Source organism: Lynx canadensis, chromosome D2 (genome assembly GCF_007474595.2).
Source record: "Lynx canadensis isolate LIC74 chromosome D2, mLynCan4.pri.v2, whole genome shotgun sequence".
Lineage (NCBI taxonomy): Eukaryota > Metazoa > Chordata > Mammalia > Carnivora > Felidae > Lynx > Lynx canadensis.
The window spans coordinates 53,726,683-53,743,840 of NC_044313.2; the positions used below are offsets into that span (position 1 = coordinate 53,726,683).

General features: G+C 37.1%; 1 protein-coding gene across 4 annotated transcripts in view; it reads right to left on the minus strand.

Moving 5' to 3' along the window:
* The window catches only part of FAM149B1 (family with sequence similarity 149 member B1), an 86,855-nt gene that overhangs the window by 66,315 nt on the left and 3,382 nt on the right, over positions 1 to 17,158 (minus strand). For 3 of the 4 annotated variants that reach the window (XM_030335274.1, XM_030335273.1, XM_030335272.1), the window contains exons 2-3: positions 17,002 to 17,106; positions 14,953 to 15,082 (exon numbers count right to left, since the gene is read on the minus strand). In XM_030335274.1, coding sequence (XP_030191134.1) covers positions 14,953 to 15,082; positions 17,002 to 17,106 — 235 coding nt within the window. Of the gene's footprint in view, positions 1 to 14,952; positions 15,083 to 17,001; positions 17,138 to 17,158 lie in introns of all 4 variants that reach the window. The other variant, XM_030335275.1, reaches the window with a different exon arrangement.

Genomic DNA, 17,158 nt, shown 5'->3' on the forward strand with positions numbered 1-17,158 from the left:
CTCCAGTTGATAGGATTAGAGTATTAACTGGAACAGAAAGGGACAAAGGGGCTTCAAGCATCTTTCATCACTTTGACAATGAATGACAATCCAATTATGTAAAACACATTTTTCTAAAAAGGACTTTGATATGATTTAACTTCCCTCTAAGTATTTTTCATGTTTTTATTTTGAATTTTAGTATTGTGTTATTTTTAACACATAAAATGTTGTCATTTGTTTCATTTTGCCAGTATGCTTTGCCAATTACTTTGCTTTCTGTTGCTTCACGTATTGCATTCCTTTCTTCTGGCTTTTTCTTCTTGGTATAATCTATTCTTTAATGGTTCCCTCAGTGTGTATATATGGATGGGAAACTTTTATTCTAGATGTTTAAAATGTCTTTATTTTGCCTTCACTATTTAAAAAATTTTTTTTAATGTTTATTTATTTTTGAGAGAGAGAGAGAGGCAGAGTGCGAGCAGGAGAGGGGCTGAGAGAGGGGGAGACACAGAATCCGAAGCAGGCTCCAGGCTCGAAGCAGTCAGCAAAGAGCCCGATGTGGGCTAGAACTCATGAACGGCGGGATCATAACCTGAGCCGAAGTTGGACGCTTAACTGACTGAGCCACCCAGACACCCCAATTTTGCCTTCATATATTTATTTCATATATTTGTATATCTTCTTATTTCTCATCTAGAAGAGATATATCGTTCATGTATATATACTTGACATACACTGAATATATCTCTTGTTTTCCGTAGTACTTTAAAGATATAATATCATTATCATCTAGCATTTGTTAATTGTGAGCTATCTGTTGTAAGTCTGATTTTTACTCCATAATGTGTGGAATGTCTTTCCTAATAGTTTTTAATGTTTCTCTTTTTATCTTTGATTATCAGCAGTTTCTCTGAAGAGGTTTTTTGTTTTTGTTTTGTCCCTCAGTTGATATACTTTTCAACATGCAGACTGTTATCTTTCTTCAATTCTTAAAAAAAATTAGTAATTATTACTTTCAATACTACCTCTTTCCATTCTCTTTCTAAAACTTCCATTAGACATATACTGTAGCATCTTAATCCAGCTTTCGTGTTCCTAACTACTCTTCAAATTTTCAATGCCTAAATTTATCTCTCTAATTTGAGGTGATTTTCTTAGCTCTATCATTCTGTTCACTACAGTTCTGTTTCACTCTGTATGCAGTTTACCGTATCTATTGACATATTTCAAGTGCTATTCATTTCCAAGATTTTAAACTGGATCTTCATATCTGTCTGTTCTTAAAATCTGTACCTGCCTTGATTTAAAACCCAATAATTTTAATGGATGCTATCTTATCACTTAATTCTTTGAGTATTTAATAAGCTTAATAAGCTTATTGAGGAGTATGTACAATAACATTTCAAGTATATACAGCACAAGGAGATCGAGAAATGTATTAATCATACTAACCACTATTCCCTTCCAGATTTATAACATTTCTGTCACTGTGTCACAATATACCCTCATTCCACTTTACAGTTGGGAGTCTCCTGTTCCCCATGCCAGGACACCACTGATCTGATTTCTATCACTACTTTTTAAATTAAAGTTTATTTATTTATTTTGAGAGAGAGAGACAGTGTGAGTGGGGGAGGGGCAGAGAGAGACAGGGAGGGAGAGAGAATTCCAAGCAGGCTCTGCACTGGCAGCACAGAGCCCAACACAGGGCTTCAACTCACATACTGTGAGATCATGACCTGAGCTGAAACCAAGAGTCAGATGCTTAATCAACTGAGCCACCCTGGTGCCCCTAGAACTTTGTATAAATAGGATCATGCAGGGTGTACTTTTCTGCGTTTAGCTTCCTTCACTCAGCAGAATTTTTTTGAGGGTCATCTATGTTGTTGTATGTGTTAGTGTTCATTACATTATATTGCTGAGAAGAATTTCATTGTAAGAATATGCTGCAATTTATCCATTCTCCTTTTGAGGAACATTTGCATTATTTATTATGAGTAAATCTGATATGAACATTTATGTATGTCTTTTTCTGGACATATATTTTTATTTCTTTCAGATAAATACATTGCAGTAGAATTGCTGGATCTTAAAAGGAGTATAACGTTTAATGTTAAGCTATTTTGCAGAGTGTATGTGTGTATGTATACACACAACATACACGCACATACATATATATGCACATACATATACATAGATACATACAATTTAGCACTGCCACCAAAAATGTGTGAGCATTAAATTTTGCTCCACGTCCTGGCTAAAACTAGGTATTTAGTTTTAGTTTTAGCAGTTTTAGTGAGTGTGACATGGTGTATCATGACAGTTTAAATTGGAATTTCTCTGATGATTAGTATTAAACATCTTTCTATATGCTACTTGGACATCTTTCATGGAGTGTTCAAGTCTTTTGCCCATTTTTAAAAACTGGTTTGTCTTCTTAATATGGAATTTTAAGTTTTGGATACAAGTCCTTTGTCAGATATATGTAGTGGTGCAAATATTTTCTCCCTGTCTGTGACTTGTCCTTTCATTTTCTTGATGGTATATTTGGAAGTTCAAAAAATTTTTAAGTTTAATGGAATCAAATTTGCCCATTTTTTTAGGTTTATGCTTCTGGTATGTCATATCTGCATATTATCTTGCAGGTTTTCTCACATTTTTTCCTAAAAAATTGACAGTTTTTGCTCTTACATTTAAATTTATAATTAATTTTGAGTAAAATTTCTATATGATGTGAAGTGAGTTTAACTTCATCTTTTTTGCATATGGATAGCCAATGTCTCAGCAACATTTATAGGGAAAAATACTCTTTTCCTATTAAATTGCTGTGGCACCTTTGTCAAAAATCAATGGACTCTACATGTAAGGGTTTATTTCTGAATTATCAGTTCTGTCCCACTGATCATTATGCCTATCCTTATGTCAGTACCACACTACTTGATTATAGCACCATTTTAAGTTTTGAAATATGACAGTGTAAGTCCTCTAACTTTCTTCTTCTGTTTCAAAATTGTTTAGACTAATCTGGCTCCTTTACAATTCCATGTCAATCTTAGTACCAGTTTAATCAGTTTCTACAAAAACTCATAGGGATTTTTGATAGGGAACGCATTGTATGTATACATCATATACATCAATTTGGAGAGAATGTGGTCTTAATATTCAGTGTTCCAATCCATGTACCTGAATTTTATGTATGTATGTATGTGTCATTTTCTCAGCAACGTTTTGCAATTTTCAGTGTACAAGTTTTGTGTTTCTTTTGTTAAGTTCATCCTTTTTGCTCTAATGTGAATTGAGTTTATTTTTTACCTTCATTTTCAAATTGTCCATGTGCAAATGTGTAGAAATACAGATTTTTAAATTTAGATACAATTCATATACAATTAAATTCAGCCTTTCAAAGTGTGCAAGTCAGTAGTTTGGGGTATACTTCCAATGGTCTGTGGTATATCCACAGTTGTGCAGCCTTATCTTAGAACATTTCATTACCCCAAAAACAAATCCTGCCTCCATTAGCAATCACTCTCCATTTCTCTCTCCACCCGGTCCATGGCCACAACTAACCTACTTTCTCTGTCTCTGGATTTGATCTTCTGGACCTTTCATATAAGTGGAATCATATAATATGTAGCCTTTTGTGTCTGGCTTCTTTCACTGAGCCTGTTTTTAAGGTTCATCCACAGTGTAGCATGTATTAGTACTTCTTTCCTTTCTATGGCTGGATAATATTCTATTATGGAAATATACCACATTTATAATTGATTTTTATAAACTGACCTCATATACTGTGACCTTTCTGAACTTATTTCTTTGTTCTAGCAGACTTGGGAGGGGGGCCAGAAGGAGTGTGAACTCTAGGATTTTCTACATGTCATCTGCGAATGGAGATAGTTTTATTTAGTCCTTTCCGATATGGATGCCTTTCATTTCTTTATATTGTCTTACTGCACTGATAAACCTCCAGACAATGCTGAATAAAAGTGGCAAGTGGAACTGAGTATTACCCAAAGAATATGAAAACACTAATTCAAAAAGATAATATGCACCCTTATGTTTACTGCAGCATTAATTACAATAGCCAAGACATCAAAGCAATCCGTGTGGCCACTGATAGATGAATGGATAAAGATGTTTGTGTGTGTACATATACATATACATGTACATATATATATATATACACACACACATATATATATATCCAACACATACACAATGAAATATTACTCAGCCATAAAAGAGAATGAAATCTTGCCATTTTCAAGAATATGGATGGATCTGGAGAGTATAATGCTAAGTGAAATAAGTCAGAGAAAGACAAATACCATGATTTCACTCATATGTGGAATTTAAACAAATGAACAAGGAAAAAAAGAGACAAACCAAGAAACAGACTCTTAAACAAACTGATGGTTTCCAGAGGGGAGGTGGGCAGGAAGGTGGATGAAATAGGTGAAGGAGATTAAGAGTACACTTATGTTGCGGCACCTGGGTGGCTCAGTTGGTTGAGTGTCCGACTTCAGCTCCGGTCATGATCTCGCAGTCTGTGAGTTCAAGCCCCACGCTGGGCTCTGTGCTGACATCTCTGAGCCTGAAATCTGCTTCAGATTCTGTGTCTCCCTCTCTCTCTGCCCTTCCTCCACTTGCACTCACACTCTCTCTCTCTCAAAAATAAACAAACATCAAAAATAAATAAATAAAAAGAGTGCACTTATGATGAGCACTGAATAATGTACAGAATTGTTGAATCACTATATTTACACCTGAAACTAATATAACACTGTATGTTAACTATACTGAAATTAAAATAAAAATTAAGTTAAAAAGTGGTGTATGGATGTCCTTACCTTGTTCCTAATCTTAAGAGGAAAATATTCAGTCTTTTCCCAAAACATACAATGTCAGCTGTTAAGTTTTTTTTAGATGCCCTTTGTCAGGTTGATGAAGTTCCTTTTCATTTCTAGTTTGTTGGGAGTTTTTATCATGAATGGATGTTGGATTTTGTCAAATGCTATTTCTGTGCCTACTAAGATAATGTCATTTCTGTCCTTCATTCCATTACTATGATGTATTAATTTTCTAATGTTTAACAAGCTGTGCATTCCTGGAATAATCCCACTTAGGACAAATAATCCCTTTATGGTGCTAGAGTTGGTTTGCTAATAATTTAAAGTTCTTGTGTCTAATTTTAAGAAGGATATTAATTTGTAGTTTTCTCTTCTTGTGATGTCTTTGTCTGATTTTAGTATCAGGGTAATAATGGCCTCATAGAATGAATTAGGAACTGTTCTCTCTTTTCTGAAAGATTGGTATCTTTCTTCTTTAAATATTTAAGTGTATATAGAAATACAACTGATTTTTTATATTGATCTTATATCTTGTGGCCTTGTTAAACTCTATTAGTTCTTTTTTTGTTGTTTATTTTAGAGAAACAGAGAGAGGGCACAGCAGGGGAAAGGGGCAAAGAGAGAGAGAGAGAGAGAGAGAGAGAGAGAGAGAGAGAGAGAGAGGATCTTAAGCAGGCTCCATGCTCAATGTGGAGCCTAATGTGGGGCTCGATCCCATGGCCCTAGGATCATGACCTGAGCTGAAATCAAGAGTCAGATGCTCAACTGATTAAGCCACCCAGGTGCCCCTAAACTCTATTAGTTCTAATAGAACTAAAAACTAGGGTTTTTGTTTGTTTGTTTTGCAGATTCTATAGAATTTTTTGCATACAAAATTCTTTTTTTATGATAACTTTGGCTTTGGTAGCAGGGTAATAATGGCTTCATGGGATGAGTTAGGAAGTGTTCCTCTGTTTTCTAAAGAGTTTATGATAGTTATTTATTCTTCTAAATATTTGGTAGAATTTGCCAATGAAGCCATTTTTGCCTGTTTTTCTTTGTAGGAAGATATTTTACTAATTTCTTTAATTATTATAGATCTATGTGGATTTTTTAAAAATCCATTTGGCAATTGTGTCTTTTTAGAAATTTGTCAATTATATCTAAATTATCTAACTTCTTGGCATGAAGTTGCTTATTACATTCCCTTAACTTTTAGTTTCTAAAGGATCAATAATTATGACCCCCTCATTCATCTCTAATCTTGTTAATTGTGTCTTTTTTCTTGGGAAGACTTGTCAATTTTGTTGAATTTTTTTAAAGAACCAACCTTTGACTTTATTTATTTGTCTCTATTGTTTTTGTTTTCTATTTCATTAATTTCTACTCTCATCTGTATTATTTCTTTCCTTCTGCTTGCTTTTGATTTAATTTACTCTTTTAGTTTCTAAAGGTAGAAGCTTGTGTTATGGATTTGAGACCCTCTTTTTTTTCTGTAGACTTTTTCTATTTTTAAAATTATATTATGCATTATATTAGTTTCAGGTGTAATGATTCAATATTTATATTGTGAAATGATATATTGTGAAATGTATATATGTGAAATGATATATTGTGAAATGATTGCAGTAAGTCTAGTTAATATATGTCACCATACATAGTTATAGAACTTTTTTTCTTGAACCCTTAAGATCTCCTCTCTTAGCAACTTTCAAATATGCAACACAGTATTATTAACTATAGTCACCATGCTGTACATTACATGTACATAACTGGAAGTTTTAAATTTTTGACTCCCTTTGCCCACTTTACCTACCCCCCAACTCCCACCTCTGGCAACCGCCAATCTGTTCTCCGTGTCTGAGTTTGATTTTTTCCCCTACAGTATTTAAAGCTATTAATTTTCCTCTAAACACCACTTGAGCTATGTTCTACAAATTTTGATATTTTGCTTTTCCCTTTTCATTCAATTCAAAATATTTCCTAATTTCCCTTGTAGATTTCTTCTTCGACTCATCAGTTAATTAAAAGAAAACTGTTTAATTTCCAAATCTTTGGGGATATCCCAAATTTCTACTTAATTCCAGCGTGGCTGGAGAACAAACCTTGTATAGTTTCAGTCCTTGTATTAGTCCTTGTTTTAGATACAAAAAAATATATATTCTGCTGTCTTTGTGTGGAATGTTAGGTCAAGTTGGTTAATAGTGTTATTCAACTCTTCAATATGTTTGCTGATTTCCTGTCTACTTGTTCTCTTTTTAATTTTTTTTCATGTTTATTTTTGAGAGAGACAGAGCATGAGTGGGGGAGGGGCAGAGAGCGAGGGACACACAGAATCCAGAGCAGGCTCCATGCTCTGAGCTGTCAGCACAGAGCCCAACGTGGGCTTGAACTCACGAACCATGAGATCATGACCTGAGCCAAAGTTGGACGCTTAACCGACTGAGCCACTCAGGCACCCCTTTGTCTAGTTGTTCTATCAAGTATTGGGAGTGGGGTATTGAAGTCTCTGGGTATAATTATTGTGTTGTCTGTTTCTCCTTCCACTTCTGTCAAATTTTACTTCATGTACTTTAAGGTGCTTTAAGGCTTGTACTTAAATGTGTATATATTTGTACAAGCCTTTTTTTTTTTAATGTTTGTTTTTATTTTTGAGAGAGACAGAGCATGAGTGGGGAGGGGTAGAGATAGAGGGATACACAGAATCCGAAATAGGCTCCAGGCTCTGAGCTGTTAGCACAGAGCCCAATGCGGAGCTCGAACTCACAAACAGTGAGATCATGACCTGAGCCGAAGTCAGACACTCAACTAACTGAGTCACCCAGGCGCCACTGGCTTTTTTTTTTTTTTAATGTTTATTTATTTTGAGACAGAGTGAGTATAAGCAGGGGAAGAGCAGGGGGAGGGCAGATCTCATGAACCATGAGATCACGACCTGAGCTGAAATCAAGAGTCAGATGTTTAACTGACTGAGCCAGGTGCCTCGAATTGGTCTTTTATCATTATGAAATGTCTCTTTTTGTTTCTAGTAGTATTGTCTTTATTTTGTCTGCCTTGACTTTTTTTTTTAATTTTTTTTTTAACGTTTATTTATTTTTGAGACAGAGAGAGACAGAGCATGAATGGGGGAGGGGCAGAGAGAGAGGGAGACACAGAATCGGAAGCAGGCTCCAGGCTCTGAGCCATCAGCCCAGAGCCCGACACGGGGCTCAAACCCACGGAAGGCGAGATCGTGACCTGAGCTGAAGTCAGACGCTTAACCGACTGAGCCACCCAGGCGCCCCTGTCTGCCTTGACTTTTAATTTCTGTGCCCTTTCATTATTTCCTCTGCATTTGCATGCTGCATGGATATGTGGAGAGTTTATCAGTGCCTATGAGTATCTTATTTCCCGGGTTTCCTTGATAAATTTCTGGGTAGTCTTACTTTTTTGCCCTAACCAGTACTAAATCCACAGACTATCTGAGCCACTATTTGCCTTGTTTGTATGCCACTGAGTTTGCTACTGTTACTGATGATGCCATTGGGGTATCAGTTTGTGTCCAGGTTCCACTCCAAACTACTGACCCCTCTGGTGGTGAAGCTGCTAGTTGTCACAGCTTGCCTCTTTGTAAGTAGAACACATTCTCACTGTTCTTAACTCATGGTTCTAATGATTTTCATGAATAACTGCTTCTCTGTTAAGTTCAATTAACAGAGAATTTGGTCAATTTCAGGACTCTGAAATGGTCGCTTGTGACTTTTTATTGTTGCTTTTGGAGAAAAAGACTTGTCAAGGTATTCATTCTGCCATACTGGAAGTCCCAACTCATAATTTTCTTTTATGATATGTTTTTCTCAGGTTTGGGCATCAATATATTATGATGGCTTCATAAAGTGCATTAAAAATGCTCCTGTTTTTTGGAAAAAGCTTGTGTGACTTTTATTTCTTCCACAAAAAAATGTATGATAGATTCAGTAGTGAAACCATGTAGGCGTAAAGCTTTCTCTGAGAGTTGTTTGATTCAGTTTCTTTAAGAATTCTACAAGTATTCAGTTTTGAGGAATTTGTCCATTTTATATAAGTTGCAGAATTTATTGGCATAAAACTGTTCCTATTCTTTTAACGTCTGTAGGGTTTGAGGTGATGTTTACTCTTTCATTCATGATATTTGTAATCTGTGTTTCCTTGCTTTTTCTTGACTAGTATCACCAGAGGGCTTATTATTAATCTTTTCAAAGGATCAACTCTTGGACTTGTTCATTTTCTCTTTTATTTATCTGTTTTCCTTTTCACTGATTTTTGCTCTTCATTATTTCTTTCATTCTTCTTTCCTACCATTTTAAGCTAGAAACTTCAATTATTCATTTCAAAGCTGTATTCTTTTCTAAAATAGGTATTTTAAATTTTTTTTTAAATTTTTTAATGTCTTTTATTATTTTATCTTAGAGAGAGCATGAGTGAAGGAAGGGCAGAGAGAGGGAGACACAGAATCTGAAGCAGGCTCCAGGCTCTGAGACCGACACGGGGCTTGAAGTCATGAGCAGTGAGATCATCACTTCAGCCAAAGTTGGATGCTCAACTGACTGAGCCACCCAGGCCCCCCCTAAAAAAATTTTTTTAATATTTGTTTGTTTTTGAGAGAGAGAGACAGAGTGTGAGCAGGGAAGGGGCAGAGAGAGACAGGGAGACACAAAATCTGAAGCAGGGTCCAGGCTCTGAGCTGTCAGCAAAGAGCCCAATGCGGGGCTCGAACTCATGAACTGTGAGATCATGACCTGAGCCAAAGTCAGATGCTCAACTGACTGAGCCACCCAGGTGCCCCAGGACTGATGTTCTTGTAAGAAGACATGCCAGAGGTCTCTCCATCTGTGAGCATGCCCAGAAGAAAGGCCATATGAGGACACAGTATGCTAGAAAGAGAAGCTTCGCCAGAAACCAACTCAGACGGCACCTTGCTTTTAGACTTCCAGCCTCCAGAACTGTGAGAAAATAAATATCTGTTGCTTAAGCCACATAGTCTGTGGTGTCTTGTTATGGCAGCCCGGGCTAAGACCAACTGCCTCTTTTATTGCTAGGAATAGTCCTCTTTCATAGGGCAAACTCAGTGTTTTCAAGTTCAGTTTGTCTCATATTATAACCATGTCAGTCTACTGTGTTCATGGTATATCCTTCTCTGTCCTTTAAATTTCAACCTAATGTGCCTTTATATTTACAGTGCATTTCTTCCATATAGTATACAGTTGAGTTTTGCTTTTTATCCATTCTGACAATCTCTGCATTTTAATTGGAGTGTTTAATCCATTTACATTTAATTGTTGACAAAACTGGGTTAAATGTACCATCTTGCTACTTCTTTTCCATTTGTCCCTTCTGTTTTTTGGTCCTCTCTTGTTCCTTTCTTTTTTTTTTTTCCCCCTGACTTATTTGATCAACAAATCAAGTATTTCTTAGTTTTCCATTTTATTTCCCCAATTGGCATAACTTATTCTTATAATTTTTTAATGCCTGCTCTAGAGCTAATAATATGCATTCATAACATATTGAAGTCTAGTTAGAGTCATTATTTTACCACTTCATACCTTCTTCTTCACACTTCCCATTTCTCTCTTGATACCTGACACTTCACAAATATAACAGCCTTATAACAGAATAATTCCATTTACAACCACCCATCCTTTGAACTGTATTTGTCTCATCTTTCACTTCTTTTTTTTTTTTTTTTTCAACGTTTATTTATTTTTGGGACAGAGCGAGACAGAGCATGAACGGGGGAGGGGCAGAGAGAGAGGGAGACACAGAATCGGAATCAGGCTCCAGGCTCTGAGCCAACAGCCCAGAGCCTGACGCGGGGCTCGAACTCACGGACCACGAGATCGTGACCTGGCTGAAGTCGGACGCCCAACCGACTGCGCCACCCAGGCGCCCCTCACTTCTTTTTTTTAAATTTTTTTTTTCAACGTTTATTTATTTTTGGGACAGAGAGAGACAGAGCATGAACGGGGGAGGGGCAGAGAGAGAGGGAGACACAGAATCGGAAACAGGCTCCAGGCTCCGAGCCATCAGCCCAGAGCCCGACGCGGGGCTCGAACTCACGGACCGCGAGATCGTGACCTGGCTGAAGTCGGACGCTCAACCGACTGCGCCACCCAGGCGCCCCTCATCTTTCACTTCTATAGGTATAAACTCTATCTTGCATAAAGAAGAAATCACCAAAAAATATAGACTTTTGTATTTACCCACTTATTTATAATTTCTGGTGCTCTTTATCTCCCCCTGACCTGCATATTCCAGCTACTTCATCTTCCATGAACTCTGATCTCTGTTCCTCAGCACAATAGGACCACCATGCCTTGTTTGGACTCTGGCTCACAAATCCACAGTCAGAAAGTTATCCCCAGTCAGGAACCAGGGTAAACAGGGGCTCACCTTATGAGTTTCCTTTCTCAGGGACTGTAAATACATACTGCCTGTTATTCAGTGCCTTAGAGACACCCAGCATGGAGTTTCAAAGTCAGAACAGAATAAGGAAAGCATCAACCTGGGAGAGCAGCCTGGTATATGAAATTGGAACCCACGCAGAGTAATGAGGGCATCTGTGTAGGAAGATGGTCTGTTGTATGGAAGGAGACCAAGAGGGGTGAAGAGAACATCTAAGCAATTTTCCTGACCCTGGGCAGTGCAGTAGGGTTTTCTAGTTATTTTGGCAGTATAACAAGTACTCCCAAACTTACTGACTTAAAACAGCAACAATCATGTATTATCTCTCCAGGTTTATATAGGTCAGGAATTTTTAATCACAGCAGGAATAGCTTATCTCTTCTCCACAACATCTGAGATAAAGCTCTTAAAAACATCTTGAAAAACATGAAGGCTTGGACCTGAATTCATTTGAATGGTCATTCACTCAAATCTCTGACAGTTGATGCTGGCTTTCAGCTGGGGGCTTCAGTTCATTTCCACATGGGTTTTTCCATGTGGTCTGAACTTCATCACAACACGGTGGCTGCAATCCAAGGTCAAGTATCCAGAGAGACAGAAAAAGAGGCAGGCAGAAGCTGTGTTACTTTCTAACCTAGAAAATCATGCAGCATCACATTCACTGCATGCTAATGACTGAGGCAAATGATCCATTCAGATTCAAGAGGAAAGAACATATACCCTATCTCTCAATGGAGGAGTATCAATACCTTGTAAGAAGAGCATCATGTGAGATGGGATATATACTGGCATTTCTTTTGAAAATACAGTGCCACAGTGGGTGTTTTCAGGCGGGGTAGCAGGTTGTTTCTGGGTGTTGGAGCACAAGTAAGATGAAGAGGATGTCCATGTGGGGAGTAGCCAGCTTGTAATGTTGGGACCAGAATGGAGAAGAAAGCTACTATGTTGGGAGCAGGCAGCCTCACACAGGGTGACAGTCCAAGCAGGATGAAGAAGGTGTCTGTATAGAAGTCAGGACTACACTAGGTGTCTGACTCTGAGCAGGGTGAAAAGAGCACCAAATGGGTAAAAGGATGCAGGGGGTAGTGACCCAGTATAGGCTGTTGAAACATCTGTGAAGTAAGAAGGGTATTTGCAGAGGTTAGGAGGCAGTAGAATTAATAGGAAACTGGTTACATTCAGGGGGATTTATCAAGTAAATTACCTACTCTGACATACATGTGATACCTGCAATGAAATGTTTGTGTAATATAAGGAAAATATCAACATTATTTATATCCTAACTAGAAACCTTGAAAAAGCATGATCATAACAATAAATGTCAATGATAAATGTATTCTTCAAAAAATTAAAATGGTTTTAATTCAACTCATAGGTATATACCTAAGAATATTCAAAAACATATGTCTACAGAAAAACGTTCACACAAATATTCATAGTAGCATTATTCAAAATAGCCAAAAAAACAAAATAACCTAAATGTCCATCAACTGATGAACAGATGAACAAAATTTTGGAATTTTTTGGAATTATATTCATCAACAAAAAAGAAGTACTGACACATGCTAAAACATGGATAAATCTTGAAAATATATGAAGTGAAATAAGCCAGACACAAAAGGTCACATATTGTATGATCCATTTATATGAAATGTCAGAATAGGCAAATCCATACAAACAGAAAGCAGACTGGTGGTCCACAGCGGGTTGGGAGACTGGAGGGTTGGAAAGGGACAGCTAATGCACATGGGACTTCTTTTGGGGGTGAGAAAAATGTCCCGAAATTAGACATAGTGATGGTTGCACAACTTTGTGAATATACTAAAACCACTTAACTGTTCACTTTAAAAAAGTGAATTCTGGGGCGCCTGGGTGGCTCAGTTGGTTGAGCGTCTGACTTCGGCTCAGGTCATGATCTCACAGTTTGTGAGTTCGAGCCCCGCGTCGAGCTCTGTGCTCACAGCTCAGAGCCTGGAGCCTGCTTCCAATTCTGTGTCTCCCTCTCTCTCTCTGCACCATCCCCACTCATGCTGTCTCTCTCTGCCTTAAAAATAAATAAAATATTTAAAAAAAAAAGTGAATTCTATGTTATGTGAATATCACAGTTAAAAATAATAATAATAAATCCAGTGAAAGTTTAACCTAGTATTAAATAAATGAGAAATCTATTAAAACATATAATAACATGTTAGAAGTTTTAAAAACATGACAATATAAATTTTTGCCAGAAGCCAACATTATCCTACAACTCAGTTCCCTTAAAAAACAGGGACTGTACCTTTACACACCAGCAATAAATAGATTAAAAATGTAATTTTTAGGGGCGCCTGGGTGGCGCAGTCGGTTAAGCGTCCGACTTCAGCCAGGTCACGATCTCGCGGTCCGTGAGTTCAAGCCCCGCGTCAGGCTCTGGGCTGATGGCTCGGAAACTGGAGCCTGCTTCCGATTCTGTGTCTCCCTCTCTCTGACCCTCCCCCGTTCATGCTCTGTCTCTCTCTGTCCCAAAAATAAATAAACGTTGAAAAAAAAAATTTATAAAAAAAAAAAATGTAATTTTTAGGGGCGCCTGGGTGGCTCAGTCGTTTAAGCATCCAACTTTGGGTGAAGTCATGATCTCACAGTTTGTGGGTTCGAGCCCTGCATCAGGCCCTGTGCTGACAGCTCAGAGCCTGGAGCCTGCTTCAGATTCTGTGTCTCCCTCTCTCTTCTCTCCCCTGCTTGTGCTGTCTCTAAGATAAATAAATGTTAAAAAAATTTTTTTAATGTAATTTTTATATTATACCATATAAGGTACCTAGAAATAAATATTCAACAAGTGGAACTTTATGGATACAATTATAATAATTTATTAAAATATATTTTAAAAATTAATACTAAATGAAAAGATTTATGGGGTGCCTGGCTGGCTCAGTCGTTAGAGTATAAGACTCTTGATTTGGGGGTTCTGAGTTCAAGCCCTGTGTTGGGTGTAGAGATTACTTAAATAAATAAGCTTTAAAAAATGCAAAGATTTATATATCAAATTCATGAATAAAGAACTCAATATCATTAAGATAGCAATCCTCCCCAAGTTGACCCATGCAATTTAACAAACAGATTCTAACATATATGTAAAGGATTGGCCAAGAGAATTATGAACAATGCCGTAAGAATTCCCTACCAGATATTATGGATTAGAAATAAATAAGTCAATCTCATCTCAACACCCATTAAATAATGACTGAATAACATTTTGGGTAGATATCTTTAGTCCTTTTTTCTAATATATGTATAAACAAAAACATATGTAAACTCAAATTAGAACCACACTATACATACTATTTTTAATCTGCTTTTTTCATTTAACAATAGATCATAATCATTTTCCCAGTCTATAATAGCTTAATAATCAACTTCTAAGAACAATTTAAACAACAAGGTAACATTAGTGGTGGAGAGACACATTAGTGTACTGCACACAGCAAAAGGAGTAGATCCAGGGCCCAGATCCATATTAATATGCAACTGTTTAAGTCAAACACTAAGTACCTAAAAGGATTAACTACTATATCCATAAAAGCAAAGCAAATACTGAAAGAGGGTAAAAACTGATGAGAAATATTAAAATGTAAAGAAACCATGAAGGAGAGTAAAGGAATGAAATATACTGACAAAACTGATAAATCCTAACTCCCAGAATAGTCTGCCAAGAACTCCATCAGACCAATAACCAACAACTCACACCATATCCCCAGGAGAAGTCCGAGCTGCCTTCAGTGGAGATCCCTGTTCCTGTATAACTTGGAAAAGCAGATCTTGAATTCCCAGTGTCAGCTGATGTAAAAGGTGATTCTTGTGTGATGTCAGACTCACTAAATGCCCAATTTGGAAGGAAGAGAGAAAAAAGAGAAATTCTTATATTTCCTCAAGTTTCTGTAGCATTAACTATTCAGCAATTTACTAGATGACAAGCATATACACAAATATATCCACAAGAGAAAAATAAATGAAGAACTTATCAATTAAGCATCATGGAAAAATCCTACCTAATTCCTGCAGAATTGATGACAGTGATTCTAAATAATTCTAGTCGTAGTTTACAATAAATATTTTTTAATATAATTTATTGTCAAATTGGCTTATATACAACACCCAGTGCTCATCCCAACAGGTGCCCTCCTCTTTCCCCTCTTTCCCCACTCTCCCCCACCCCCATCAACCCTCAGTTTGTTCTCTATATTTAAGAGTCTCTTATAGTTTGCCTCCCTCCCTCTCTGTTCGTAACTATTTTTTTCCCCTTCCCTTCCCCCATGGTCTTCTGTTAAGTTTCTCAAGATCTACATATGAGTGAAAACATGATATCTGTCTTTCTCTCACAGACTTATTTCACTCAGCATAACACCCTCCAGTTCCATCCACATTGCTGCAAATGGCATGATTTTATTCTTTCTCACTGCCAAGTAGTATTCTATTGCATATATAAACCACATATTCCTTTTTTTATTAAAAGATTTTTTTTAATGTTTTATTTATTTTTGACAGAGAGACAGAGCATGAGTGGGGGAGGGGCAGAAAGAGAGGGAGACACAGAATCCGAAGCAGGCTCCAGGCTCTGAGCTGTCAGCACAGAGCCCGACGGGGGGCTCGAACTCACAGACCGCGAGATCATGACCTGAGCCAAAGTCGGACGCTCAACCGACTGAGCCACCCAGGCACCCCAAACCACATATTCTTTATACATTCATCAATTGATGGACATTTAGGCTCTTTCCATAATTTGGCTATTGTTGAAAGCACTGCTATAAACATAGGGGACATGTGCCCCTATGCATCAGCACTCCTGTATCCCTTGAGTAAATTCTTAGCAGTGCTATTGCTGGGTCGTAGGGTAGTTCTATTTTTAATTTTTTGAGGAACCTCCACACTGTTTTCCAGAGTGGCTGCACCAGTTTGCATTCCCACCAACAGTGCAAGAGGGTTCCCATTTCTCCACATCCTTGCCCGCATCTGTAGTTTCCTGATTTGTTCATTTTAGCCACTCTGACCAGCGTGAGGTGGTATCTCAGTGTGGCTTTGATTACAACAAATACTTTAACATTCTACTTATAACATCTACCCTTGAAAACTAAAAACATTTCAGAAATATGAAAGTAATATCTGGACTTGTGTGGCACTTTTACAGTTTACCAAGCACTTTTATAGATATAATCCCATTTATTCCTCCCAACAACTTGGTGATGTAGAAGTCAACCCCATTTTAAAGACAATGTATTGAGTCCTAGGTTTTGAAATTAGTTTTTATGATTATAATTTTTCTATGATACCACATTGCTTCTCAGAACCCTCTTTGAAGTTACAGAATGATAACTGCAGCTAATACTCACCATATGCCAATTATTGTCCCAAGTTTTACATACTTTATCTCATTTATATTTATAACACTCTTTAAGAGATACTATTATCTGGTAAGTAACTTGCCTAGTGTTACTCAGCTAATAAGTGGCAGAACCAGGATTAAAAATCAGATGTTAGACTCCTCCTCAGTCTTGTCTTTTAACTATGTAATAATACTACTTAAAGGGTTATAAGTATGATGTTTTCATTAGCTGTTCCAGAATAAAAGTTGAATGGTACTGAAAATGCGATAAAAGTCCTTGTTTTGTTTCATTAGTTCAAGATTAGATATCAAGCTCAAGCCAAAACACACACACACACACACACACACACACACACAAAACACTTTTGCCATTATCCAGTGTAATAAGCAAACAAGTACAATTTGTGTTGTTACCTTTGGGAACTCGTATCTTTTTCGTGGCTGTCATTGGTAGAAGAAATTTCATCCAGCTGCTCTGGAAGGGGATGATGATTAATAGCATGTTTTGTTATTCCTTTCCTGTGAAAGATTTTTTAAAAAGTTATATTTCCTGTAAAGAAAAAAACATACT